The sequence below is a fragment of the Rhagoletis zephyria genome, unplaced genomic scaffold, assembly GCF_001687245.7.
Source record: "Rhagoletis zephyria isolate East Lansing unplaced genomic scaffold, Rhagoletis_zephyria_1.1 Rzeph_scaffold_00123, whole genome shotgun sequence".
Classification (NCBI taxonomy): Eukaryota; Metazoa; Arthropoda; class Insecta; order Diptera; family Tephritidae; genus Rhagoletis; species Rhagoletis zephyria.
Window position 1 is genome coordinate 141,671 of NW_016157207.1, and position 27,869 is coordinate 169,539.

General features: G+C 33.9%; 1 protein-coding gene across 1 annotated transcript; it reads right to left on the reverse strand.

Moving 5' to 3' along the window:
• Positions 1 to 385: 385 nt before the first annotated feature.
• On the reverse strand, positions 386 to 17,782 carry LOC108379371 (uncharacterized). Its single transcript, XM_017635717.1, has 2 exons — positions 17,023 to 17,782; positions 386 to 865 (listed from the first exon to the last, which is right to left on the reverse strand). The coding sequence occupies exons 1-2, from the start codon at positions 17,023 to 17,025 to the stop codon at positions 386 to 388; spliced, it is 483 nt and encodes a 160-aa protein (XP_017491206.1). The 5' UTR covers positions 17,026 to 17,782.
• Positions 17,783 to 27,869: the final 10,087 nt, after the last annotated feature.

Genomic DNA, 27,869 nt, shown 5'->3' on the forward strand with positions numbered 1-27,869 from the left:
AAAAAAAAAATAAAATTTTTTCAATCCCTGATCTTGACCCCCATTTTTTTTTTAAATTTTGAAATTTTCGTGGTTATCTTAGTTTTGTAGATAAAAAAATTAAGTTGTTGATACTTTTAAGCACCACGCTAATACATACATTAGTGAATACATAAATTGGTAGGAAGATAACAACACACTGTTTGATTTCTTACTCACATTGCGCTAAACTTNTTTCAATCCCTGATCTTGACCCCCATTTTTTTTTTAAATTTTGAAATTTTCGTGGTTATCTTAGTTTTGTAGATAAAAAAATTAAGTTGTTGATACTTTTAAGCACCACGCTAATACATACATTAGTGAATACATAAATTGGTAGGAAGATAACAACACACTGTTTGATTTCTTACTCACATTGCGCTAAACTTGGATTGTCGACGAAAACGGGCGTCGCTAACGTTGGTGTTGCTGTGCAGCTGAGCAGCAGCAAAAACGCCACAAGAGGCAGCAATGATGCAGCATCAGATTTTATTACTTGCCATAGTGGCATGCTGCGGCTGTTGCTGTGGCTGTTGCTGTGGCTGTGGCTGTTATTGGCGGAGAGATGCAGGTGCTGGTTGGTGGTATATTTTTGCTGCAACGCATTGCTTAAAGTATCTTTCGTGCGTGCTTCTGTTGTTTTTGTAATATATGTTGCTGTTGTTGTGGTTGTATCTGTAGCTTTGCTTGTAACATTTGCACTACATTTACTCAACGCATTTGAAGCTGAATTCCTGTTTGACGTTCTCGTAGCGGTTGGCACAGCTGAAGTTCCAGTCGCTTGTGAAGTTGTTTTGAAGGCAGGCGGTGGAAATGAAGCCGGTTTTATTTGACGTATTGTACCCATCTGAAAATGAGAGGAGATGAAATGATTAATTGTAGCTAAGTATGTATATAAATACAAAGAAAAAGTGTGAATAGGCCCGTGTAGCAGTATGAAATGCAATTGTTTGGTTAATTGTTCTATAATTTGGTGTAATATAGTCCGAAAGGTCTATTTTGTGGCTTTTGAAAATGCTTGGGTCTCAAATAACGATTTTTACCAGCCCTTTAGCAAATATGCAGTCTCTGATATTAGTTGAAAGTTTATAGCTTCCTTAAACATAAACAATCTTTTATTTGTATTGGCGAATTAAAGATCGTTGGTATACCTTCTAAGCGATTTTACGAAAAGTGAAAGAGTTTTTGTCATACCTTTTACGGGATAACTTAATGGATGAAATTCAAACTTTTACTGAAACGAAATTCTGCCAAATAAGTAAAAGAAAACGAAAGCGAGAAATTTTAACGTCCATCATAAATCAAGAATTAATCACACCCTGAATTCATTAGCGAACAAACAAACTTATATGGAGATTTTTTCTCCTGAGCGAAAAGCGAAAGTTGCGTGGTTAGCAAAGTGAAAAAATTTCTTAAATCTGAGAAAAATATGTTAATAAAGTTGCAGCCGCCATAGCAAGCCAATAATAAAAGCCAGCCCGAGCGACGCAATAACAATAACTATAAAAGTAAATATTTTGCACGCACAAACAAAAATACAGAAATAACTCGCGAAATGCAAAACTTTCATTCTGACCTAATATTGCCTAAAAAGAAATGGAGAAAAAATGAAGCAAAACGATACACTTCATTGCTGATCGACTGACTACAGCTGGCACTGATTGTAGCTGACTGCTAGCACAGGTCGTGCCCGTCGGCGTAGAGCTGGTGTCGGTTGGCAGGCAGGCAGGCAGGCAGGCAGGCAGGCGTTGGCCTCAAATGTCGCTGTGATTGGCAGCGGTGACTGGCAATAAGAATAGCTGCAAGTAGCAACAGCAACAGCGGCAATCAGCAGTGGCATAATTTGTTTACTTGGCGGAGATGAAGATAAGATTTCGTGAGTGAACCCAGTGAACCATATGCTATGTAGACTTAATTTGGAGAAGAGATGCATAAAAATTGTAATGGTAATGCTAATAGAAAATGGTAATGGAAAAGGTTCTGGCAATGGTAATGGTAGTAGTAATGGTAATGGAAATGGTAATGGTAATGTTAATGGTCGTGGTAATGGTAACCGTAATGGTAATGGTAGTAGTAGTGGTAATGTTAATATTAATATTAAGTGTAATGGTAATGGTAAAAAAACCATAATAATAATTCCAATGGTATTTTTAATGGTAATGGTAATGGTAATGGTCTTGGTAATGGTAATGGTTATTGTAATGGTTATGGTAATGGTAATGGTAATGATAATGGTAATAGTAATGGTAATGGAAATGATACCAGTAATGATATTGGTAATAGGAATGATAATGGTAATGGTAATGGAAAGGGCCACTGTAATGGTAATGACAAATGTAATGGTACTGAAAACTCCAACCATAAATCTTAAAAATATATTGGTATTCGTATGTATGTGGATTCATATACTGCGTATAAGTACTTGCTCATTACTAAAGGTTTACTGGTGTGTATAGCACATACATACATACATTTTGCTCTGCAATTACTTTCGCTTTACAAACGCTAATTTTACGCCCATCAGGGCCACTGCAAATTTTGGCTTAAGTGAAATTACTTTTAAATATATCGGTATAGGTTTTGAAATTTTGTTTACAAATATGTTTAGCAAAATTCTTGCAAAACTCTTCAAAAAATGGCACCGGTTACGTGCGCACGCGCAGCAATATTTAAAACCTCATTCTCGCATTTGCGAACTTGTGTGTGTTGAAAATATGTGTTTATTTTGGCTTTAGCGATACGAGTAGGTGAAAGTTATTGACGATAATGCGAATGAATGTTGAAATTACGGAAGCGTTGCCAGGCGTGCGGAATTCTGCAAATTTGCTGGCTCATAAAAAAGGAATTTGCAAGCGTTTATGTAAGGTTGTGAAATTGTGGATTTAGTGTAATAAAAAAGAAATACGCATATCATACGAAGAGCCTCTGAGCGCTTAATATGTTTTATTGGAATGCAATTTATTTCTTAAGATTTTCTAGATTTGAGGAAAAAATACAAATCTGTACATATAGGTATGTATGCTATACCTATGTATGTATGTATGCATTTGTTCAAGTGTGTGCTGTTACATAAATATGCATGTCCATACAACATAAATACCCAAAAAAAACCACCTCAATTGTTGACGCATCTGGAATTTCACACTTAAGAAATCAGAAGTGTTTTATCACGCCATCGACGTCAACTTGAGTCACCAGCTTCGCTTCACATCTTGCACCGCAGCGGCTGCCTAGACTAGTTAACGGACCTTCGTTCACCTTTCACATTGACTATTTTTTTTTAAATTCACTTTATTTTAGTTTATTCGGTTTGTATTGGTTGTTCGTGCTTTTCAAATTTCATATGCAAGTGTGTCATGCGCTTCTACTATTCCGTTTTGTATGCATTTGGCAAAAATGTGTCACCTTATTTGGCTGTGTAAAAGAAAGTTTTTGTGCTCTGGTGAATATATTTTGTTATTTATGCTTTTTTAGCGCCAAATATTTAAACAATTATTTTTTTTTTATTTAATAGTACTATGAAAGCATTTTTAGTTTATTCACTCTCGATGTGTGTTGGCTTAAGCAAACTTTGTGGCCTCTAAATTTGCGTTGTTAGTAGTTATATAATTCCGCTGTTCGAGAATCTTATACGAAAAAAAGTTGGAACTCTGCTACAAAGTTAACTAATTTTTGATGGAAATTGCCTTATGAATTCGAAGAAGAATTTCGGTATTCTAAGAAAACTCGAGGGTCTTAGGTATGTATACATGCAATTACTTTTTCCTCCCCTGGCCCAGCCTATAGGATTTGTTACCTTTTATAGCAAAAATAAAATAAAAATCTAGGATGGGCTCATTCCTCATGTATCGTGGCCTGTACTTTGTAAGGGGCGGAAAATTTGCTCATTAATAAAAGACTTTGTAAGGGATTGTAGTGTAAATTGAGTTCTATAAAAAAATCTTAGAGAAAACTTCAGCTGACAATATAAAAACTATGCGGAACTTTGATAGAAACACTTCTAATTTTAATACGCTAACGACGCTACGACTTTTAGGTAACTTAGAGCTAAGTTCGAATTAAAATTTTTTTATCATCCCATAACCGATATCTATGAATAGATATAATTTTTTAGATCATAATGAAATTAAAACGATCATAAAACTGCAGCCTTTCTTATAACGATTAAAAATGATCGAAAAATATAAACCCAAAATAAACGATTATTTTTTGACCGACAAAAAAAAAAAACTAAATTTAAAGATTATTATTTATCTTAAAAAAATAATAATCAAAAAAGCGATTGTTTAGTTATCTAAAAATAAAAATCTTGATATGTTGTGGTCATTTTAGTGCCTTGATATTAATAATACCTTTATTTGGATTGGTCCTCCTTTTTTGGTACGCAACAAAAATTGTATGTATTGTTAGATTAGATTTAACCAGTTGAATGGCTATGGATAATATCATTTTATGCAATTTTTATTACATACATTTATTTTTTTATGGATCTATAAAAGTATGCATACATACATACATATATGGTTAACCTTAAAATTCGAATGATTTTCTCACAAAAGGTAAAAAACCAAACTGCTCCAGATTTCAATGCGTGATGAGAGCCTGGTTTCAAACAAGAAAAGATAAATGCGTACCACAACACCTTCTAATATACTAGCAAGAAATAAAATCTGTAACAATGATTACTTGTACGTCATAAGCATAACAAATAAGATTCTTAAACGAAGAACAAAAACGGCGAAAGAATGACGAAAGATGTGTAAAAGAAAAGAAAGTACAAAGGTAGACAGATACGGTATTCTCTTTTGTGCGCTGGCATAACAAAGAGCAATATGGCAACGGTATCAGTTACATTAGCTCTGTTACACTCTTTGGCTTGCATTATTTTATTATAATTTTCCGAACATTAGGGCGTTAACAGCTTTGGGCACAAAATAATTTCCTTCTTTAAGAATACAGATATATGTACAAGCGTATATCGTGAGAGATATAGATGTACGTTGTTCGAGGTTTAGAAAATTAAAAGTAAAAAAAAAAAAATCCCAAAAATTCGACAAAACTCAGCATATTGAAATATATTCGTAAATCGCTATAAACTCTCTGAGTTACAGCGGGCCAAAATCTAAACTTTATAGGACTTTCGCGATTAAAAAAAAAAAAAAAATTTTCCAACCCTGCACAGTGGTTCAAAATAGGCATTTTGTGTCCACAATTCACTGAAACTTTTATTTTTCACTCAATTTGGTTAATTTCTCTTTTAAATGGAAGCTAATAAAATTTGCAAGAGACCAGTTGAACCCGATTTTTGAACTTTTGTTTGTTGGCATTAAATTTTTTAAAGTAGAAATTTTGGAGAAAATCGATTCTCCTGTTCCAGTTAATAAATGTTCAATAATAAAAAAAAAAACAATTGTAAGGTTCTCGCACATCGAAAAAATAAAAAATTGAAATGGCATACAAAATTTTACCCAAAATTATTATTATTTTTTTTTTTGGTTTTTATAAAAATGTTGGCTATGCAGTTTTATTGATCATTAAAGTTTAGTATAATAAAGTGCAAGTTGCAAGTGGCTAGGATTTCGCTTTGATTTTCACATTTACCATGCAAATGCGATCCCTTAGCCACTTGCAAACTGCCCTTTATTTTAACTAAAATTTAGTTGCCTGTAAAACTGCATACCAAACATTTTTCTAGAAACTCAAACATTTTTTTTTTTAATTTTGGTGAAATTTTTTTTACATTTAAAGTTTTTCTTGAGAAACTTGTTTTCGTTCCGCGGCAGCCCTACAAATGTTTTCAACTAGTTTTTATTATGTAACATTTACTAACTCGAACAGGAGAATCGATTTTCTTCAAAATTGATACTTATTCTGCAATGTGCACTAAAAAATTTAATAAAAGTAAAAGAAAATTCAAAAATCGGATTCGACTGGTCTCTTTTGAATTTTATAAGAATTCATCTAAAAAAAAAATGTTATTCAAATTGAGTGAAAAATTAAGGCTTCTTCGGTAAATTGAGAACGCTAAATGCCAGTTTTGAAACATGACCTGGGTGCGGCCCTTAGAATTCGCCTAAAACTTGAAAATTTGCATGGATATCCCCATAATTTTGATATTTTAAGGAACACCCTAATACAAATGTGTGACTTTATTTGGAGTGCTTATATATTTTTTTGTTTACGCTGCGACCATATTAGAAATGATTACATTGATAATAGCTTTTTACAGTTTTTTTACAGTTCTACGGCTATTTTTCAACAACTACGGCAGATAGCTTTCATTGATGATTTGCCAGCCGCTCGACGTTAGAATGCTTTGTATTTGTCCTGGCATTTCATTTTGCTGTTGTGCTTTTACAACTATGCAGCTGCGACATAAATCAGCCATTTATAAATATTCAGATGGTCTCTTTGTTCACAAGCAAGGCGACCGCAATTATTTTGTTGTATTTATATACATACATAGACATGGACATACATGCAACCGAATTCGAGATGTTGCGGCTATAGCTGCGGTTGTGTCTCTTGAAGTAGCACCACATCAGTTGAAAACAATAAACATTCTATGTGGATAAAGGCAAAGAGCAAATTACAAACTTTTATTCTGTATAGAATTTCTCTTGCCGCAAACGAGAATGTCACAGCAGCATCCCAATTATTACGTTGCACGTGTTTTTGTCACTGTCGTATATGTGTGTATGTGTGTTTGTGTGTGTTCATGCCTTTGTTAAAGCCACTTGCGTAATACGGTCATTGACATTGTCAACCGATGTTGTTAACAGTACAATAGCATAGTTGTTGCTTTCGCTTTGACTGTTGCTACCGCTTCAACTGTTGTTGCTATTATTGCATTCACGCTTCTTTCACCTCAAAAAAAAAAAAAAAAAACGTCTACACAAGAAATGTCTCTCAAAGAGCCATCGCTTGTTGTTGATGCCCGCCATTGTGTCGTTGCTGTTTCTGCTGATTTGTAGAACTATTGCAACGGAAATGAGTCGCGGCTGCTGCTGGTCTCGGTTTCCTTACCTTATGGCTATGGTTTCTGCTGTTAGTTGGTCAGTCATTCCAGCTATCCGTTCAGCTGGCCATCTTACGGTTTGTTGCTGTGCACATTTCTTATTATCTTCTCTTCCTCAAATATCAACGCCATTGCGCGCGTTTTGTTCTTTTTTTTATCATCGCCATCAACTTGACGGGGCACTATGTAGGTATGTGCATATGTACCTCTATATGTACAAGCATATGTACACAAATTTCTCTGAACATGTTTAGCATGTATTTTTGGGGATCCAGAAAAATGGCACCAGAAATTTTCTGTTTTGCAATCCCCATTTTATGTCTACCATTTTCTTTTTTTCTCAGTTCGCTGGTTTGATAAATTGCAAAATGGGTTTCCAATGGTGTCTTAAAGCATAAACAGACGGCAGCGTTGATCCTGATTAATTCGGACTTAATTCGGATAAACTGCAGTTAATTCCCGAGTTGATCCGGATCAACGCTGCCGCCTGTTTATGCTTTTAGATGCCGCATCTAGATCTGGGGTTAGTCACTTCTCTGATATTTTCTGTGATTAACTCTCACAGAGATTAGAGTTTTGAAAATTTGGGCTTACTATTTCTAGAAAAAAACCCAAATGTACTAATAACGCTGACTAAATTGAAAATATATACGGCTTGTTAATTTATACAAAATCAAGTTGAAAGTGTACCAATCCCTACAATTAACTGCGTAAATTATGAGTTCTGTGAGAGGCCCTGAAAATGTTTGAAACATATTGGTTTAATTTACTTTTTACTGAAAGTAATTGCCATGGCAGCTGCCATAGTTTTTGTAGTTTATTAAAAGTTTATTGCAGAAATAAGCCTGTAGCTCCGTATTGCGACCGCCTTAGCCGTATGATAAGAGGTGTGTACGAGTTGTTGAAGTTCGATTCCTGGTTCAAGCAGCATCCAAAATTAAGAGAAGAAGGTTTCTCTGACATCGCGTACCCCCCATTAGACAGTAGAAAATATCCGAGTATATTTTTACCAATTGAAAAACTCCGGTCGCTACTAAGAGAAGCTGCACTTCAGTCAGTTTTTCAGTTTAGGTAATTTAAAATCAATCTCAACACCACCCAGACATTGAAAAATTGAGAGAAATGATGCAGCTTGCGAGATAATAAGTTATGGCTATGAGATGTCAGCAAACTAGGCACACAACTCAATAGAATCACTGTCAAGTATTCATAAAAGCCTTTTTAAAATGCGAATATTCGTAAAAATATCTGTAAACAATGTCTCATAAGGTGAGAATTATTTCTTGAAATATTACTTCTTTCCCCTTTATTCGAAGAAAACCACCCATTTTTGAACAAAATAAGAAGATACATTAGGATTCGGTGACAGCTTTAACTTCTGGTCAAAATTTTATTTTTAGTTGTTGCATTTTTTTAATTATTTGTTTTTTGTTCTGTCCAATTTTCACGCATTTTTTAAATTTTGATTTATGAAATTATTTCAGCAAGGCCATTATTAATAACGAATTGTTTGCATAGTGAAACCGCTACTCCATACTAGATTACACTAGGCCGATAAAATTCTGGTGGAATATTGAATGACCGGAAAACTTGCAGAGACGGATAGACAAAGTGCTCTTGAGAGCTTGAAATACTGGGTATTTGGAATTGTGGTTTTTTGTCAACTTAACTGTAAAAACATTTTTTTTATTAATTCCGTTACATGAACATTTTTACTCTCTCCACTGAAAAAAATTCGTATAAAATGACAAATGAAAAATGAAAGAAATGCAAGAAAAAAATGCTTACTTCTTCAAGAAAATTTACAGCAGAAACAAAGTACGTTTTTCAACCAAGAGAAATAATGAAAAATATTTCTTGTGATTTTTTTTAAAGCTGTAAACAGCCCATAAAGAACGAGGGCAGCGAAATAAAGGTAATAGTGTTTAAAGATTTTGAAATAAAAAATTCATAAAAAATTGTTTCTTTGGATAAAAATAATATGTTATTCTTTTTTGAACTGGGGTTCAGTTCTTGTCTTGTGAAAACGCGAAGAAAAAAATATTTTTCATCTCGTTACGATTATGTTTTCAAATGAAAATAAATTTATTTGTCAAAAGGTTTTCAATGTGCTTGTGTGTGTTTTGTGGCTCTGAAAAGGTTAATTTGGGCATTTTAAAAAACATTATTTATTGATAAGGAATGTCAACAAAAATTTACAAAATAATTACTTGTTAGACGATTATGAAAGTTTTTAATAATCAAAAATCCTTTCAATTGGTAAAGTAAAAAACTAAAATTTTCAAAGAACGAGAAGTAGCCACCTTAAAGCGGAGTGTAGTGAATTTTTTAACTAGCTCCTATCTAAATAAATTTCTTAATTTTTGATATTTTTGATTTTGGCCATTTTATGACAACTGAAAAGTGTTTTTTCAAAAACAAAAATTCCAGGAAAAATTTTTAAATGGACTTGGAATCAATATACAATTTTATAAGAAGAGGTTGGTCCCGTTTTTGCGATTTTGTTGAATCGTGTAATTTACGTGCCGCGGTCAACACTAAATATTTACATACGCTTATGACATTGAAATTTTGATATATTTTTACTGCTCGTATACACAAAGTTGAACTTTAAAAGATATTGCTTACTTCAGCATTGCTCAATAGGGGATCTTTGCGTAAAGGGTCAACAAAAATCGAAACTAAATCCACATTCACCAATTTGTGTACGAGAATCAGCGGTGAAAGTAATTACCTGAATAACCAAATTAAGGTTAAAATACTTAAATTAAGTGGCGTTGCTTTCCACATACATGCATACATACATACTTCATATGAAATCAAAATGCCCGTGATATACTATGTATGTATGTATGTCCACACATATGCATGCATGTCAGCACAGCTCCGAATACAAGTTCTTTGCTTAAGTCTTTCGAATTAAACGCTTGATCGTCAAATCAGCCAAGCACTTTCATCTCAAATGAATTTGTAGGATTTATGCCAAATTTATTTTCCTCCAATCTACATGCCGCATGACATACATACATATACCTACATAAGCATGCTAGCATTGGTAGGTAAATAGTGTGTGCATATATTTTGGCATTTAGGTCACATTCTGGAACACGACATAGAAATCAAAGAATTTGTGTTTATGTGCCTTGTACATACTTTTAGTGTATGTGTGTACGAGTGAGTGTGTCGTCGTCATCGTCGAGTGAAAGACAGCAGTTAAGCTAGAAATTAGCACAAGCCACAATTGATGTTTGCAAATTAACACAAATTCTGTGACAGCTAGTCGGGGCAGCCAGGCACACTCCACGCTCGGCGCACGCTGACTGATTGTTTTTGCTAGTTTTCTTTGCGTGTCTTTCTCTTTTGCGGTTCTTTACTTATCGAACGCTGCTATGTAAATAATTGATTAGTTAAGGTAATTTTGTGCCGATTCTAATTTATATGGGAAATGTGCATGCTTCGGGGTGTGCGCTGAAGAGTGAGACTGGCTACATATAAAAAACTAGCAAACATCACTTGCCGCGATGCACGTACATTAGGGTGCACCGTTCTCCATACAAAAAAAAAATATCGCCAGAATATTTCTGAAAAATATTAAGATTTACGGGCGCTGATCTGAATTCTAATACCTCAAAAAACCTAGTTTTTTATAAATAAAATTATTTAGTTGTTAAAAATATTTTTTCCAAAAATTACTTGAGGCGATAGAAGAGTTTAATCTTACAGGGTTTTCAAACATAATGAATTTTATAATTCCGGTGGAAATACTGTAACTTGTTTTTTTGGTGAGGCACCCTAATGTACATACCTATTCCTATGCAATTACCAAATATGTACATACATACATAAAAATAAGTAAAGATATGCCCCCATGCACGCCCGCTTGGTTTGGCAATTCGTGGAAGAATATGTAAATAAATAAGAAAACACTGCTATTTAGGTCACTCACACAAACAAACAAACACACACAAGTATCTATTTGCATGGGTAAACATTCGGTTTTATCTACTTCGCTGCATCGCCGTATTGAAGTGTTACACATACGCCACGTTGACTGCTGGTGCTGTCGGTGCTGCTGTTGCTCTCCCACTCAGTTGCGGTGCTCGCGTGTTGAGCGCTGCGTGGGCCAGCCTTGTTCGGTGGCATTGTTTCGAAAATTTTACGCATCATTTTTACTTAATTAAGGCGTAAGACATTAAAAAAGCATTTTTCTGGTTAAAGGCGAAGCTATGTATAAAAGAACAATTGAGAAAACAAAAGTTGCTAAAAATCGAAACAAATTTCTTTGGAGGCGAAAAGTCGTTAGCGGCACACTTTTTATGGAATACAGTGACAGCGCTCAGTGATGCAGCAGAAATATTTGCTTTACATGAAATAAAAGTGGGATTGGTATTGAAAAGTGAAACTTTGACAACCAAAATAAGAAGAAATATAGCAAATGTCGGCGAGCAAGTTATATCGGCAAGATGTCAATGAAAAAATTTCAGAAAAATATCTGTAAAATGCATTCTAGGAAACCAAATTTTTCTGATGATCTTTCAATACTCAGTTCCAAAAAAAAAAAAAACAATAAATAATTCCTGAATTAAAATGGTTGGAAAACCCGGTATAATAGACGAGGGGTCAGTAGGGAATTTGGGAATTTACTCAAGCGCGGCAACTATGTATTTCGATCGCCAGCTTATCTTTTTGCCAGATCGCGTATAGCTCGTGCTTCCGCTTCGTCGCTTATGGAGTAGACGAAACGTCTTTTGTTGGTGCGATTTATTTATTTTTTATGTTTTAGGGTTTTTTTTTCAGGATAAATGGCGCTAGAAGTACCAAAAGGTAAAGGAAGTCGGTGTTGTATGAATCGTATTTCAAGGACTCAACAATGGTAACTGAGTGATTTGTTTTAACTGGATTGGTCCTTATGGTCATCCGATTTTACGTTTACTTGTAGTACTGAAGCCTACGAAAGTAGTTGTATAAAAAAAGTTATAGCAGACACACCGACACGCTAACTGCTTTCGGATCAGATATGGTAGATATTATGTTCTTTATATATGGCTCGGCGGCGTTGCAGTGGGCTGATTTTAACCATCTTTCAGACTTAAGATTTTCCTAGTAATTCTAGGAAGAGTTAGCCAATTTATGCAATTTTTCAGTTTTCTTTATCTGTAAACAAAAGTGCCAAATTGGTATATATTTTCCACAGTTTATGTACATACATAAATACAAATAAGTATATGGGAAACTTTTAATGTCCGTCACGATCATTTTGAGACAAATTCAGGACCGTTGCCGAAAGCCATGCAAAACTAATTTTGAACTAAACGAATCATTCCGTGGTTTATGTCAAGATTTTAACTGTCATTCCAGCACGTTTGACGTATCGGACTCGATTTTTACTATAAAGAAAACTATTATTTCCACTCTCAATAATTAAAATACTATCTTTAGCATATCCAATCAGCTGATGAATTTGATTCTGTAGCTGAATAGTTTTAGATCTCGACACTTAACAAACTCCTGTTTCCACTACTCGGCACCCAAAAACTAAAAAAAAGGTACCGTACGTCATGCGGACTGCGCCCCTCGTGTCGGTTGGGCGGGAATGGAGGGTCAAAAGCCGTTGGGATTAATGAATTAATTAATTCAAGACTATTTTGGGACACTTTTGGGACAGTTTCAAGACTTCTACGAAGTCATTGCAGGAGAAGTTCACGGCTTCGGGACCTGTTAAGGACTGCTTCAGGACCATTTCGGGATCGTTTCGAGACCATTTCGGGATAGAGATTATTTCTGGGAATTTCGAAACTATTTCAGGACCATTTGAAACTAGTTCGGAGCTATTTCAGGAACATTGCCGTGCACCATCAGCACCATTCCGGTATAGTTCACTACTCTTTTAGGACAATTTCAGGACTAGTTTAGAACTATTTCGAAATGTTTCCGTACTAGTTTAGGATCATTTTGGCAATAAAAAGAGGATATTCGTTAACCGTTTAAAGACTTGTTCGAGATCCTTTCGGGACAAGCTCACGTCTTTTTCAGAACCATTTCAGAAATATTTCAGAACAATTTTGTAACTAGAAAGGCTACTCGACTACTCCAGAAGTGGTTATGAAAAGGTTGTGTACCAGTTCCAACAAAATGAATAAAATGAAATGGAATTAATGGCTAATCTAAGTACCTGGTACTCATGTGTAGTATTCTTCAGCCTCGACAAAAAATGAGAGGAAAATTAGAAAAAAAAAACAATAAATTCTGTTTAAACGCTATGAAGTAATTAAAAGATTGTAAAAGTAGACAATGAAAATTCGAAAATCATTTGTTTTGTCAACTTTACAATAAAACATTTTTGATTGCTTGTAATAGTAAAAGTGGCAATGAAGTTTGTCCATGAAACTCTTTGTTGCTAAAGTCTTTGTCACTCACACTATTGTTAATAGCGCCATAACTTGGCTCGCATAATTTTCGTTGGTATAGCAAGCTTTTCTCCGTTGATCTGCAATAAAATGTCAATAAGCCAGAACAACGCAAAGCACTAAAAGCGAAAGTTAAATTATCATGAATGAGTGACCGGCGTTGTAGCGCTTGCAAATATATGTACATACATATGAGCAAACATATGTATAAACATAAAAGTATAATACATTTTTAATTTACGTTCACATGCATGCCGATTTACCATAGCGACAATTATGACCTGCACTTTTCCATTTATTCATAAATTTTTTCTTTTTTGTTTAGCAACGATTTTTTTTCCCTACCTCCACTCCACTTTCTTCTATTTATGCGACTAGTTTTGATTATGTGGTTCATCGGGGGGTGTGTGTGTGCATGTTTACGTTGTTGAAAAGTGAAAACTTTAACAAAACGTTACAACTATAACAACAATACATTTGTAGTATGTAAACAATTATTTGTAAATGCAAAAACTATACAAAAAGTTAATGTTGCCATTAAAAAAAATGGAAACGACAAATTGCAGTTGGACGGAAAGTCTGACCACAAATGACAATTAAAAGTGATATTAATTTGTTTATTCAGGCAGTGGAAAAAGTAACCAATTTTATATAGAGTAAACGATGAAAGTAGAAAAATGGTATAGTGAGAGCGAAAGTGATTGCAAATTACAAAACTTTGTAAATCAGTATAGAAATAGTGATACTTAGGAAAGCACACAAAGCGCTGTGTTATATTTTCAGTGGGTTTGTGGGTAATTGTACATTGCCTATTTGATTTGCATATACATACACCTGTGGTCAGCTGATTAAGTCAAATGAAATTTTGACTCGTTTGGGCCATTTTTCTTTTGTTTATTTAATGTTTATATTTTTTAGTAAAAGTTTAACGCTTTACCTAACCAGCGCCATATAAATCCATATTTCAAGCTTTGTACAAAAATTATGAAAATAAACTTTAACCATTGCACCCAAAAATTTAAAGTTTTTAGAAACATCTTGGGTATGCAGTTTTGTAGCCCATTAAATTTTATTAGGTTAAATAGCGTTGATTTTTGATAATTTAAGTTTTTTTTGCTGCATACTTCGAGCATACTTTATATGGAAGAAAATGCACAGCACTGTCAGCCGAAAAAAACTATTAAAAATCAACCTAACTAAAATGTAATGAGCTACAAAACTGCATACCCGACATTTTTCTAAAAATTCTGAATAAAAAGTGGATTGAATTTGCATAAGTTTTGTACGAAGTTGCTTCTGCAGGACTGGCCGGAAAAAAAAATAAAAGGAAGAATCAGTCATTGGCTGGTTGAATTTGGAGTGGTTAAAATTTAATTCTAGCAACTTATTGTTTAACACTATATGGCAGTAGAAGCTTCGATATAAATTTAAACTTATACATATAAAAAATCGTACGTATGTACATAGATAAAGAAAAGGATAAAGGTAAAAATAAAAACAAAAGATACAGGCAAAATGAAGATCAAGGTAAATTTAAACGCTTTACTTATATAAGATGTAGATGAAGAAAATGAGAAAAAAATTTAAAGTAAAAACAAAGATAAATATGTATAAAGAAAAAGATGAGGATGAGGATATCGATACAAGTAAAGATGAAAATAGAGGAAGAAAGATTAAAATAAAGGTAATTGCAGAGAAAAGGATATAGATAGAGAAACAGAGACTAAATTTGGGAATTATTTCGGGATTTTAGAGATTTTATCGGGTTTTTATCGATATTTTTATCGCTTTTGTTATCGAAGTTTTTATCAATTTTGTTATCGATATTTTTTATCGTTTTTCTTATCAATATTGTTACCTATTTTACTATCAATATTTTCGGAACTTGTCGATATAATAATCGATTTTTTATCGATTTTGTTATGGATTTTTTTATTGATATTTTTATCGATTTTTGTATCGATATTTCTATTGATTTTGTTATCGATATCTTAATCGACCGTTACCGGTATTGCTGTCGATTTTGCTATCGATATTGTTATCAATTTTGCTATCGATATTGTTATCGATTTTGTTATCGATATTTCTTTCCATATTTTTATCGATTTTGTTATCAATATTTTCATCGATTTTGTTATCGATATTGTTATCGATTTTGTTATTGATATTATTAACGATATATTGATGGATGTTACTATAAAAATAAAGATAAAAGAAAACAGGATAACATAAATATAATTAGAACGAATAGGGTATAGGTAGGGATCTAGATAGAAAAAAGACAAAAATATTACCTTAAGCAAAAGCAGATGTATGTATGTAAATATCGTTACCTTAATACAGAAAGGCCCTAACTCATATAGTCGCTGAAATGCAAAAACAACTTAACTGACTAAAATTTTGTATTTCTTAAAATGATGTGGGGACTTATAATTCGATGAAACGCATCATTTTCGATCGAAAAGGGCATTTTGGATTTTTACTTAGCTACGGATTTTTGTATTTCAGCGACGATATAAGATAGGACCTTCTATATTAAGATAACGATATGTATATTGGTTAAAAGACAAACTAGATATGTAAAGTAAGTTTCACTTCTGCGGTGTGGCCAAGGCGCACTTACTTTTTTAGCTACTTTTTGGTATATATATTTCTCTTAAAAGCTTGGAATCCAGTTCTCAAGAAAAATCGCAAGAAATATTTTTCTTTATTTCTCTTGTTTGAAAATCCTCCTTGCATTTGCTATAAATTTCCTTGAAGAAATACGAAGAAGAAGAATGTATACGAGCATTTTTTCCTTGAGAGATGCAAACTGATTGAAGAAATTTTTGTAAAAGAAAATTTCTTTTCCGTTTCTTGTGCGTCATTTTATAAGAATTTTTCGTTTTTCTTGAGAGCTGGAAACAGCACTTCGTTTCTTAAATGATTTTAGTTCCTTACATGTCCATATTTTTCGTTGAAAAAGTTTATTCAAATACAAAGAAAATTGTTAGTTATTTTTTTAAAATTCCCACTAAATCATATTTCCATTAAATGCAGTGAGATGTTTTCATGAATTCAAAATAAAATTTTATAAATAAATGAGCACAAAATTTCATACACAACCAAATGCCATAGTAAAATGAAGACATGCAAGTACTTGCCACCAGAGTGTTACACGCTAACTTAACAACCATGAATTTGCCACTTTACCAAATCGCGGTCGAACTGCTGCAACAAAGCCCAGTCGACCTACCAACGAAACGTGTTTGGTTGCAACACAAAAAATAAAATACTAAAAAAAAAAGCTGAATAACAAGAAAACCGGCAGCAGTAAATGCAGCTATGCAAATGCCACTTATAATGGCCATACTTTGCAGTTTCCTGCGTTGCATTTCTTCCACATTTTTGGCGTGCATACTTGCTAGCCATGACTATCTACTTCTTTCTCTGCACCTTCATGGGCAGCTTGACTATAGGCCAAAGTCAAGGCAAAATAAGAATGCAAATACAAAACACAAGAAGGCAAAAAAAGAAAAAAAAAGCGGCAATGATGTTAGTAAATGCCATGCAAAAATTTTACAGTCTTTGAACACTTACCATGCAGGTCAAGAGGAAGATAAGGCTGCAGCAACGTTGTTCGGTGGCGGTGGTGCTGGTTGGTGGTAGTGCTCGAAGATGCGCGCGATCAAATGCTGACGACGCAACTCCACTTGTGCCACAAAAGCGGTGCGGCTAATTGCGTGCTGTGCTTAGCTGCCACTTGTGGTGCTGGTTGTTGTTGTTGTGGTTATTGCCGCTGCTTTTATAGCTCTTTGCCTAGTGGCAAATGCAGCTGATGCTGTAGCTGCGCACGCAGTCTGCGGCGGTTTCAATGCGCCGATATAAAAACTGCGTTGCAAGCGCTTTTGTGGTGCATTTGTGTTGGCTGGCAATTTAAATATACAATTTACAACGCATGCGCGCCAGTTTGCTTAACGTTTTTGCTGCCAACTATTTTTTTTTTGTGTTTTCAATTTTGCTCCGGGCTATCTTTTGATAGTGGCTGGTAGTTCGAGCGACTGCAAGTGAGGCGCAAAATGCTGTGGCCTCCAATGCAGTTAGTTCGTTTAAAGCTCCTTGCCACCGACTGGCTGGTTGGCCGCGTTAAATGCTTGCTGGTTTTGTTGATTTTTTCTTTTGTTGTCGCTGCTGCTGGTCGCTGGCAATTATTATGCAGCGAAACTTTTGTGTGAAGCGATGCACGTAAAGCAGCTCAAAGTCATTTCTTCGATGATTGGCTGCGAGAGGCGCTTTGTTGCAAGAACTAGACCACTACACTGGTGAGATGAGAATTTTTTAGGGTAGGTGGGTGGGTGCGCATGTTATGGAGAAGACGGTACGCAACAGTTGTTGGTTGGTATGTAGATAAAAAATCGATTGAAAAATGCGAATATGTTGCTCAGTTGGTTTGGTAGAAAGATGAGTTCATTGGTGAGGTGCTTTCTGATCTTTCACTTTGTGTTTAGTCTAATATATTTTGTGGATTAGTTTCGAGTTGGTATTTCCATTGCAAGAAAAATTTTTTTAAATAGAAGTTTATTTGTTTTTTTTTTGTTTTAGCTTTTATCAAAGGAAATATTATTTTTAAATTTTTGATTATATTTTATATCCTGTGTGATATTATTAGGCATAAACCCCTTTAGCAAATAAAAATAATTTTTTTGGAAACATCTGACTAGAATCTAAATTATTTCTTTCCTTTAACCCAGTAATCATTGGCAAGGATACATCTTTTAAGATAATTTCATTTTGTTTAGCAACAATTTTTGTTGATAAATTCAACAACATTTTTCTTTCTTTTGGTACAAATTTTATTTCTTTACATTGCACTGAAATTTTAAATATTTTTTTTTTTTGAATTAATCATATCCTTGAAACTTCTGAGCCCTTTCAAAAGAATCCTGACGTCAGAAAGAAAAAATATCGACGAAGTTTCGCAAGTAAATTGATTTTTGTGGTAGTAAAATTGACTATCACACGCTCCATCCCATGTTCTATCAAGGCTCGTGTCTGCTTTCTCTTCAGTTTGAGGTGGAATTTAACAAATGTTCTGTCTAGCCTTTTTAGGAAAATTTTTCTCCCAAAAGCCTTGGCTCCGACCGAAATGGAAGCCTCAGAAGACTAGCGATTTGCCGATTTATGAGCTAGTTCGTTGTCTAGAATATCACAGCTTCCTCAATGAGCTCAAGCCTATCCTATTTTGTAACATAATTTATGCTCGACTTATACTCTTTACAAGTTCAGAGCAACTTGGCTATCGCTGATGACAAAAATATTTTCATTGGACCTGAAGCAGAAGAGCATTTGAAGATGCCAGCCAGCTCCTGCAGCGTTTTGTGTCTTGGATTCTTCAGTAGAGAAATCTGTCTGCGTATTTCTTTTCAAAGGTGACTTCGGGTACACATTTGGAACGTGAGGCCAAAAACAAAGGGTTCACTAAATTTGCTTACAACAGTTAGCCATATTGCAACCATATTTGGAACAAATTACCGGTGCCACAGCTGTGCTTTGGAAGCATTTATGTGAAAAACCATACAAGATTACGCAATTAGACTCTATTCTTGGCCAAATACAAAAATAAAATTTTCTTTGTGTGATGTGTACAGAAAAATATACTGTTTCGGATATAGGTACATGTAAAATCGTAGAAGATTGCTATATCTGGGAGAAGTTATTTCTTAAGAACAATTTTTTTATTGGCAGACAGAGTTTTATGACTAAAAAGGTGAAAGGGTCACAAACCCCCCGTTTTTTTTTTTTCAAAATACTTTTTTCTCTTCCCATTTCTTCATTTGTCTTTCTAATAAATTTTAAGTGGCAACAGTTCACACTTCCTATCATTATTTCAAGTCATTGTGCTTTTAAAATACATTCTTTGTAATTTTTCATTGAAAAATGTTTCTTTTTGTTTTTAACTAATTTACGAGCATTTTTATGTTTGTGTAAGCAATAAATTTAATTAAATTTATTTTCACAACGCACGCACACACACACTTCTGTTCTTTAAATTAAATTTCTAATTTGGAACACACGCATGCGCACAAACGAATATATTTAATTTATGGCAAGGCTTATGCTTTCACGTGCATAAATAAGTGTACGACTGCCTGTCTGCATTTACCCGCATCTCGGTAATACATAAATATTATTTTTTATCATAATTAAATGAGTTTCTTAAACTTTTCTGCTCGCTGCTGTTGCTTGCATACTTTTCACTTTTTTGTTTTATTTTTTTTTTTAAGTTCCATGCTTTGTTTGTATTTGTTATTTCCCTTTTTTGTATTCTTTATTTTTTTATTTATTTTGCATTCACGTTTAGTAAGCTGAGCTTTTCCACTACCCCGTTTACTTTATATGGTTCTGCGGAAAGTTATTGCTTGCTTATAATTATAGTATGTTTCTTACTACAAGTGTTCACTGCTGTTTTAGTTGTTGTTGTGCTTGCCTTTAATTTCATTTGCCACACTCACTTAGCCAGTTAGAAAAGTTTCTATGTTCGTTTGTCTCGCTGGCTGACTTTCTTTGTTACTTTGTTGCTAATGCTGTTCGGTTTGAAGTTTCGTATTTAATTGTTGTTGTTGTTTTCTTACTACTTAGTGGCAGTGCGTAGTGATTACTGCGATTTCCGTTAGTTCTTTTATTATTTATGTGTTATTAAAAAGTTTTATTTCAGTGATTCTGCGGTGTTCTATTCCGCATTTTCACAGCCACATTGAATGTAAGTAGCATATCGGAGTTGCCATGTTTTGCGGCTTCAAGTTTAAGTAATGTAATGTTTAATTCTATAACAATTTCAAGCTTTAAAAATATCCTGGAAGTTAAACCTTGAAATTTCATCACACAATTTCAGTTCTACTTATATTAACTTAAAGTAGCAAAATGTTGCAAAGATTAACCAGATTATGCGCCCAATAGCAAAAAGTGCAACAACATACTTTAGCGGAAGACCATTTTTTCTATATTTTTCAAAAAGCCAACTTTCTTGATCAGAAACCAAATTCTTACGAATCTTGTATTGATCTGTTTAAACTGCTTATAGCCATTTATTCTAATATTTTTCAAAGCTTTCGATGTTAATTACGAGATTTCGCATTATCTAGCCCTAACGAATTATAAAAGTTGTCCTTAATTGCATACAAACGAGAAGAAATAGAACAAGTACCGTAATACTATTGGAAAAATGCATCGTTTTAATATCTCTTACTTCCTTTATCAATATATGAGTTTTTATAAAAAAATGAACTTTTCACTGTAAGAGCCAATTTCACATAGCGTAGTTCACTCAGAATCGGCAGCTAACTACAGATTTTCAGTACAAAAATTCACTGAAATTGGCCCTAAGCTGACGAAATAATGCTTTGAACAAAAGACTTAAGATGCGAACTTTTAAATGATTTTAGGTATTACTGATCCATTTATTATTCTTAAGATGATACACCTCGATGCTATTCAACTTTTTTAGAAGTTATTATATTTTAACTAACTATACAGAATTCATGGTCAGTATACCCAGAACCTTTGCTGCATTTACATAAAAAAAAGCAAAACCGAGGAACAGTTTGACAAATACCATAGAGAGTTTTCACCATCGATTTCGACGTTATGGAACAGGTTTCAAGAACGTTCAGTCAGTCCGAAACAGGTTGACACCGGGAATTGTTCATGGAATGAAGGAACACCCGGAAAATCAAAAGAACATTCAAAGCAGTGGACTTCTGCAGGTGAACGTGCACTAAAGTGTGCCAATGTGGGCTTCTTTGTCAATATCGTTAGATGGGTTTAATGAAGAGCTCATCACTGCAAAGATACGTAATTTTGAAGACTTTCAGTAGGCCTAGTATTTTGGGAAACATTTGAGAAATGCTGGAATACATTAAGCTAAAGAAGGCTATACTGAAAAATTAAACATTTAATTTAAATATTTTCCTATTACATGGCTGTCTCTTTCTATTTCGAAATTAACACAACCTAAGTAAATTAAATAGTAAAAAAAAACATAAAAAAAAAATTTACCTAACCCAAAATTTTTGATCTTTGAATTTAAAATTTTTTTCTGGAATCTTTAGCTTTTCAGCAGCGTTTCTAGGTCGAACTAAAAAGAAAACCAGCAATGCGGTATTTAACTTGGGAGCATATTTTCCAACGAAAGGCTTAAGTCGCGAACCCAACCAAAAATTTCTTTGAAAATAAATTTAATTCGAGTATGTTTAGTTTTTCACAACCATTCTTTAATTTAGTTTATTTCAATTTATAAGTATTTTATTTTGGTTAATTTAGTTTTATTTGTTTTAAATTTAATTACATTTTCCTCAATTTAATTAAATTTATTTCAAATTAATTTGGTTTATTTTAATTTAATTTAATTTAATTTAATTGGATTTGATTAAATTTTACTTTATTTTATTTTATTTTATTTCATTTCTTTTAATTTTTTAAATGCATATTTATTTCATTTAATTCTATTTTGTTTTATTTTATTTTCATTTATTTTATTTTATTTTATTTTATTTTATTTTATTTTATTTTATTTTATTTTATTTTATTTTATTTTATTTTATTTTATTTTATTTTTTTAATTTTAATTCGTTTCATTTCATTGGATCCTTTTTTACTTAATTTAATTTAATTTTACTTTTTTTATTTTATTACCATGCAACAAAAAGAATAAATAAAACTCACTTCATAAAATATCGTTTCAATATTAATGAAGTTTGTAGTTTAAGGTTCAATGTCGTATCCTTGAACTGTTTGTAATTAAAGTCCACATTTAAATATTAAAAGCTATTAAAAGCAATTTACACGTTGTATTTTCACTTGAATTCAAAACTCATAAAGTAAAAGTATTTTTTTTTTTTTTTTTTTAAATAGAATTACACAAAAGAAAAAATGAAACCACTTTCTAACCGTACACAAAATGCCAACCAACAGTTCGGGTAAAAGTCGCACGACCAACTAAATAACTGACTGTCCAATTGCGGTAAGCAACTTTCATAAGCGCGCAGAGTCTTGCAGTGATAACGGATTTGAAAAACAGCACTGCGAAAGCAAAGCGACAGTCAAAATCGAATGTAAAACAGCAACTGAAGTTGAATCGAAGAAGTGTCCAGCTCTAAATGCCAACTAGCGGCAGCGGCAATGTCATAAACGACGCCAGCGGCCATAGCGTCAGTGTGTGGAACGTAGCGATCGCATGGTGCAGATCGGAGTTGTTGACGGAAACGCTGCGAGGCGACGGCCAGAAAGTTTAAACTGCCAACTACGCACTGAGCGCTAGCGTAAGCGTCGACGTAGACGCTAGCAGTTGCCGTTGGACAGTAACAAGTTCTTTTGCACGAACACGGACACGGCCATGGCCATGGCCAAACTCAAACAGATGTACACAAACGACACAGCAAAGCAGTGAAAGAAACAGCATGGAGAGTTAGCAGAAGTAGCGGCGGCAATGCTGAAGAAACAGCAGCAGAAAACGAGAAACGAGTGAAGGAAAGCTGCTGGTATGGAACGTGCTCGCGTGGGGCTAGCGCGTTGCTTTGCCGCTGCCAGCCTCTTGGACAGCAGCAAGTAATTTTTTATGTAACTTGAGGTTACTGGGAAAGAGTAGACAGCTGAAAAATGAGAAAGTAGCTGAAGTAAAACGAGCAAAACAGTGCTGCTGATGAGAGCTTGGCATAGACGATAGCGCGGACGCTACGCATGCGTAAGCAATATCGTTGGGCTTCGGAAGAAAGTGGCTGACGAAGCGTATGCTCTGCACCACTCGAAACGCGTATAACGGTGCTCTGGTGACAACAACACCAACAAATGGAAACAAAAATAAATTTTAATACAAAAGCAAAAGGAGAGAAAAGAACGAAATTCCATAAGTTAGGAAAGGTTGCTTCTTTGTTGTGGCTGTTGCGTGTGGAGCTTTGCTCAGCTGATCGCTAAGTAAATACAATGCCTTAGCTGCACTGATGGTGGTTTGGTTAAGTGTTGACAATTTGCAGCTGCCAAGCAGAGCTAGCGGCAGCTTCGCTATCAGCAAGGCAAGCGCGAGCCTGGTTGTGTTTGAGAGCGCTGACCAGCTTTCACAGTAATGATATTTTTACTTCATAAATTATACGTTTGCGAAAAAAAACTCGTCTTGCAATAGCATCTAAATACATATTCCCTATATGAGCCTCGATTGTGTATTTGTGTGTGTGTGTGTGCGTTGAATTTGCATACACTTGCGTTGCACACATGGGCAAACCTACATTCATTCATACAAACATAAATTTTGCTTGTTTCGTGTGTATGCTTCAGCATAAGTGACTGCAAATACCCTGCGGGAAATGTATCTGCCCACGGAAAATGTATCTACTTAGTTAGCTATAAGCGAACTTGAAGCTGATTAGGAACTAATTAAAGGTCACTATATTTCTATGGCGACGGCCGCGAAATAATCAAGGGTGACTACCTCTGCATTAAAGTTCAACTAACTTCTAACAAACTTTTTTTTTTATATAAAATATCAATACGAAAAACCAAATATTTTTTTTTAAATTGTTATTTATTTAGTTTACTTTATTACATTCCATATTTGTTTACATATTCTGCTGTAGGTGGTCCCATCTTCGAACTTCGTCAGACATAAATTCAAAATGATAATATAAAATTTCGAACTTTCGTTTATCTATCCGCAACTCAAAAAAGTATTTAAAGTATAGAAAGAAAGCGTATCCAAAGTAAAATTTGTATGAGGATATTTAAATTGAAACTTGTTTAAAGAAAACAATCTTACTCAAGTTAGCTTTTTGTAGCTAATCACAAGGTATATGTTTAACACCAAAAGTGAGTTGCTTTTTTTATCAATTGATTATTTTTTTCTGCTGGGTAAGTGTGAATGCACACATACATATATACATACGTACATATGAGTATGTTACCACTTTCGTAATTGGATATGCTGCTTGCTACTCTCTACGCGGCTCTGCAAAATTATTCTTTTCTTCAATTCAATGCATTGCGTGTTGTTCATTCTGATACACCTTCCTTATTCCTCTGCTTCTTCTTCCTATTAAGTGTGCTGCATTCTTATTAGGTTTTTTTTTTTTCATTTTTTATTTTGCTTTTACAAAACTTCATTATTAACTGGTGTCCCCCTTTTTGTTTTCTTTCTTGCAATAAAATTGATTTGTGCGCATTGACCTGTTGTGGTTTTATTCCATTTTTTGTTTAATCTGACATTCGTTTCCAGTTGATTTGTACGAGTTGATAGGCTTTTCGATTGCATATTCTTTGTTTGGGTTTTGGCTTTTGTATGAATATTTTGAAATTGATTTGTTTTTTTTTTGCTTCTTCAAGCATAGTATCTACCTCTCAAGGAAAATAAGAAATTTTTTTAAAAAACGCTGAAGAAATAACATTTTTTTTCTATAAAACTTCCTGAAACCAGTAGGCAGCTCTTGCAAATTTTCAACTTGCCTGCTATTATACCAAGCAAGAAAGAATGAATGAATTAAAATATTGCGAAACCACTAAAATATTAAACTACCATTAAATGTATCGAATTGCCTTTAAATATGTGTGTACGTAAGTGTTTCATGTTCTTTCTAAAGACTTAGGTTGTACAGCTTGTGTGGACAGGCCTGCCAATTTGGCTCGAACTATGTAATTTTTGGCCATATTTTACCCCAAATGGCATCTGAGTTTTAAATTTGGCAAAAAGAGCTGAGTTTTGAAAAATAGAATGTAATAGTTGCTTTTCCAAAATCGTAAAGCATTTTGTTTGTAGTTTATGCAAGACCCCAACTAAATATACTCAAAAGTGTCGCGAATGAGGCCGAACTAGTTCCAAAATGGTTACGAAATATTCTTGAATTATTTTTGTTTAAAAAATGTGTAGAATCTAAGAACCAATGTGAATGACACGGCGGTAAAACTTACAGCACTTTTTGGCAGACAGATCGATCTAGGCCTGCTTTGGTGCACGTTCACCTGGACAAGTCCTGTTTTCTGTCTGTCTCTGAATCTATTGTTATGAATTCTGTTGAATCCAGGCTCTGCGGAATGGTAGCACGTACTACTAACCACAGCGTCCGAGTGCTTAAACTCGCCCCGACTCATGACTCTAAAAGCATAAACAGACGGCGGCGTTGATCCGGATCAACTCGGGAATTAACTGCAGTTGATACGGATTAAGTCCGAGTTAATCCGGATCAGCGCTGCCGTCTATTTAAGCTTTAAGATAGCTAAGTCCAAACCTGAAATCAAAATGCAGAAGTAGATTAGTTACGCCGATGTAATAGTATTTGTAATCCTGGCTAAAATCTATAAGAATTTACTAGATTCGCTGTAGGGAGTAATATTTTTCTAAAGTCAATCGTAACAACCAAGAATATCATTGTTTTATTTAGAGTATTCAGCATATTGTATTTTATTGTGGATACAATCCAACACATCACAAAGAAAAGTGACATACAATTAACCGAGGTATAGATAAAAATTCTTTTAATACCAAGCCAACATTAACATCCAGGTTGCGATGAATATCGAGAAAAGGTTATTATGGACCACATAAGGAAAATTTCTGTAAAAAAGGGTAACAACACATCAAAAAAAAAAGGTAAAAAAAATAGGTACGGCAAATGTTAAAGCTGATAGAATTTTTTGTGCTGATTACGAATTCGTAAGCGAATCCATCAGCTCCAGATTAAAACAAAAGGTGATAGAACCTTTCTGGCTTCAATTAAAGCTCGATTACTATCTCTGCAAATACCATTCCTGCATCTTGACTTGATGGTCACTTCGTCATTTGTTATATACTTTTATTTGTTTTTATTTTATTTTTTAGAAAAAACTAGGAATGAGTTGAATAAAATTTTTGAACGTTTATTATCGGCTTCAAAAAGAAGTGTCATTGACATTGGTTATTATGGTACACCAACTGTACATTGAATTCTTGTACAAAAATATATCTTTCCCATGATTCCAGAAAATTATAAAAATAATTAGGTATTATAAAATTATTAGCACCAATAGTTGACACTAAGGAAATAGAAATAAGCCACAATACTTGCTAGTGTATTTTTTTAATTTTATACGTTTCAAAGAATAAATAATAAGCATTCAAAATAAAAAAAGGAAATAATAAATGTTTAGAATAAAAGCATGTAATGTGCAAATATAGGACTTGACATAAAACGTACGTTTCATAAAACGTATGCTTCATAAAGCGCACGCAATCCTTTCATCGAAAGCGGTCAAAATCCTATGCATACTATAATATCTTTTCAAACTCAATATTTGACTGCAATTATTTTATATGCTTATTTATTGGCTTCCCTTCACAGAATTCATTTGTGCTTGAATCGCTATTATAAATGTATCTCGCTTTTTTTTTAAATAGGTGGAACCCATTAGCCGCTGAATCCACAAGACCTTTCGTTCCCCCTTCGTTGCAAGGAAAACAATGTTGTCACCATTAAGCTATTTGAATAAAAAAGTTTTACGGATATCTTAATTTTTGTTTTTTTATGGCCTTTCAGCTATTATATTCAACAATTTTGATCGAGCTTGAGGCCGTTTCTAATGAAAAAATTTTGTCGAAAAACAATCATTTACATCCACTATCTCCTCATCAGACTTCTTCAACGCGGTCACTGGGATATGGACCATTAGAAACGGCCTTGAACTCAATAAAAATTGTAGAGATTTTAAAATATTTTCTACCATTATTATCTTAAAGTAAATGATGGCAAANTTTTCCCCCAAAGGGGGGGGGGGGGGGAGAAATAAGCGCCCAGAAAGTATAGTATTTGTTTATTAATTTTTTTCTATTTGAGTGATTATCTTTTATAACTTAAAAGATGCAATATAGTTATTAAAATTTTATAAACTTCACCTATGTAAACACAATTTTTAAGCTTTAAGTTATTTGGACTTTTTACTACATGTTGTAAAAAATATCTTTAATATCTAATAAATGGAGAAGCAATCACTATTTATTCCGCGTTTCTCTAAAATATTTTTTATTTGCTTCGTCAAGGTAAATACTTCGCTTTTTTTACACATAAATATTATTACTTTTTCTTAGGCTTTTTATTTAATCACTTCACACCACACCCAGCACACGTTTGACCATAAAAAGACTACAAGTCTTTAAATATTTACTAGTAAAAAAATAGTTATTTGGCCAACACAATTCGCCATCCGCTTATGAACTGGAGAGACCTTGACACTGAAGATGTTCCTCACCAACTGAAAATCAATACCAAACAACAAGTTGTAGCAAGTTCTTTGGCTAATTAACCGCAAGTGCGAAGAAGCAAACAGAAACGCACGCATACATGGAGACTAAAGTGCGCCTAGCCGGTGGGTCGAAAATTGGCGCTCAAACGCTGAGCAGAGCAAGCAATGGACTGAGCATATATGACTGTGGCTAT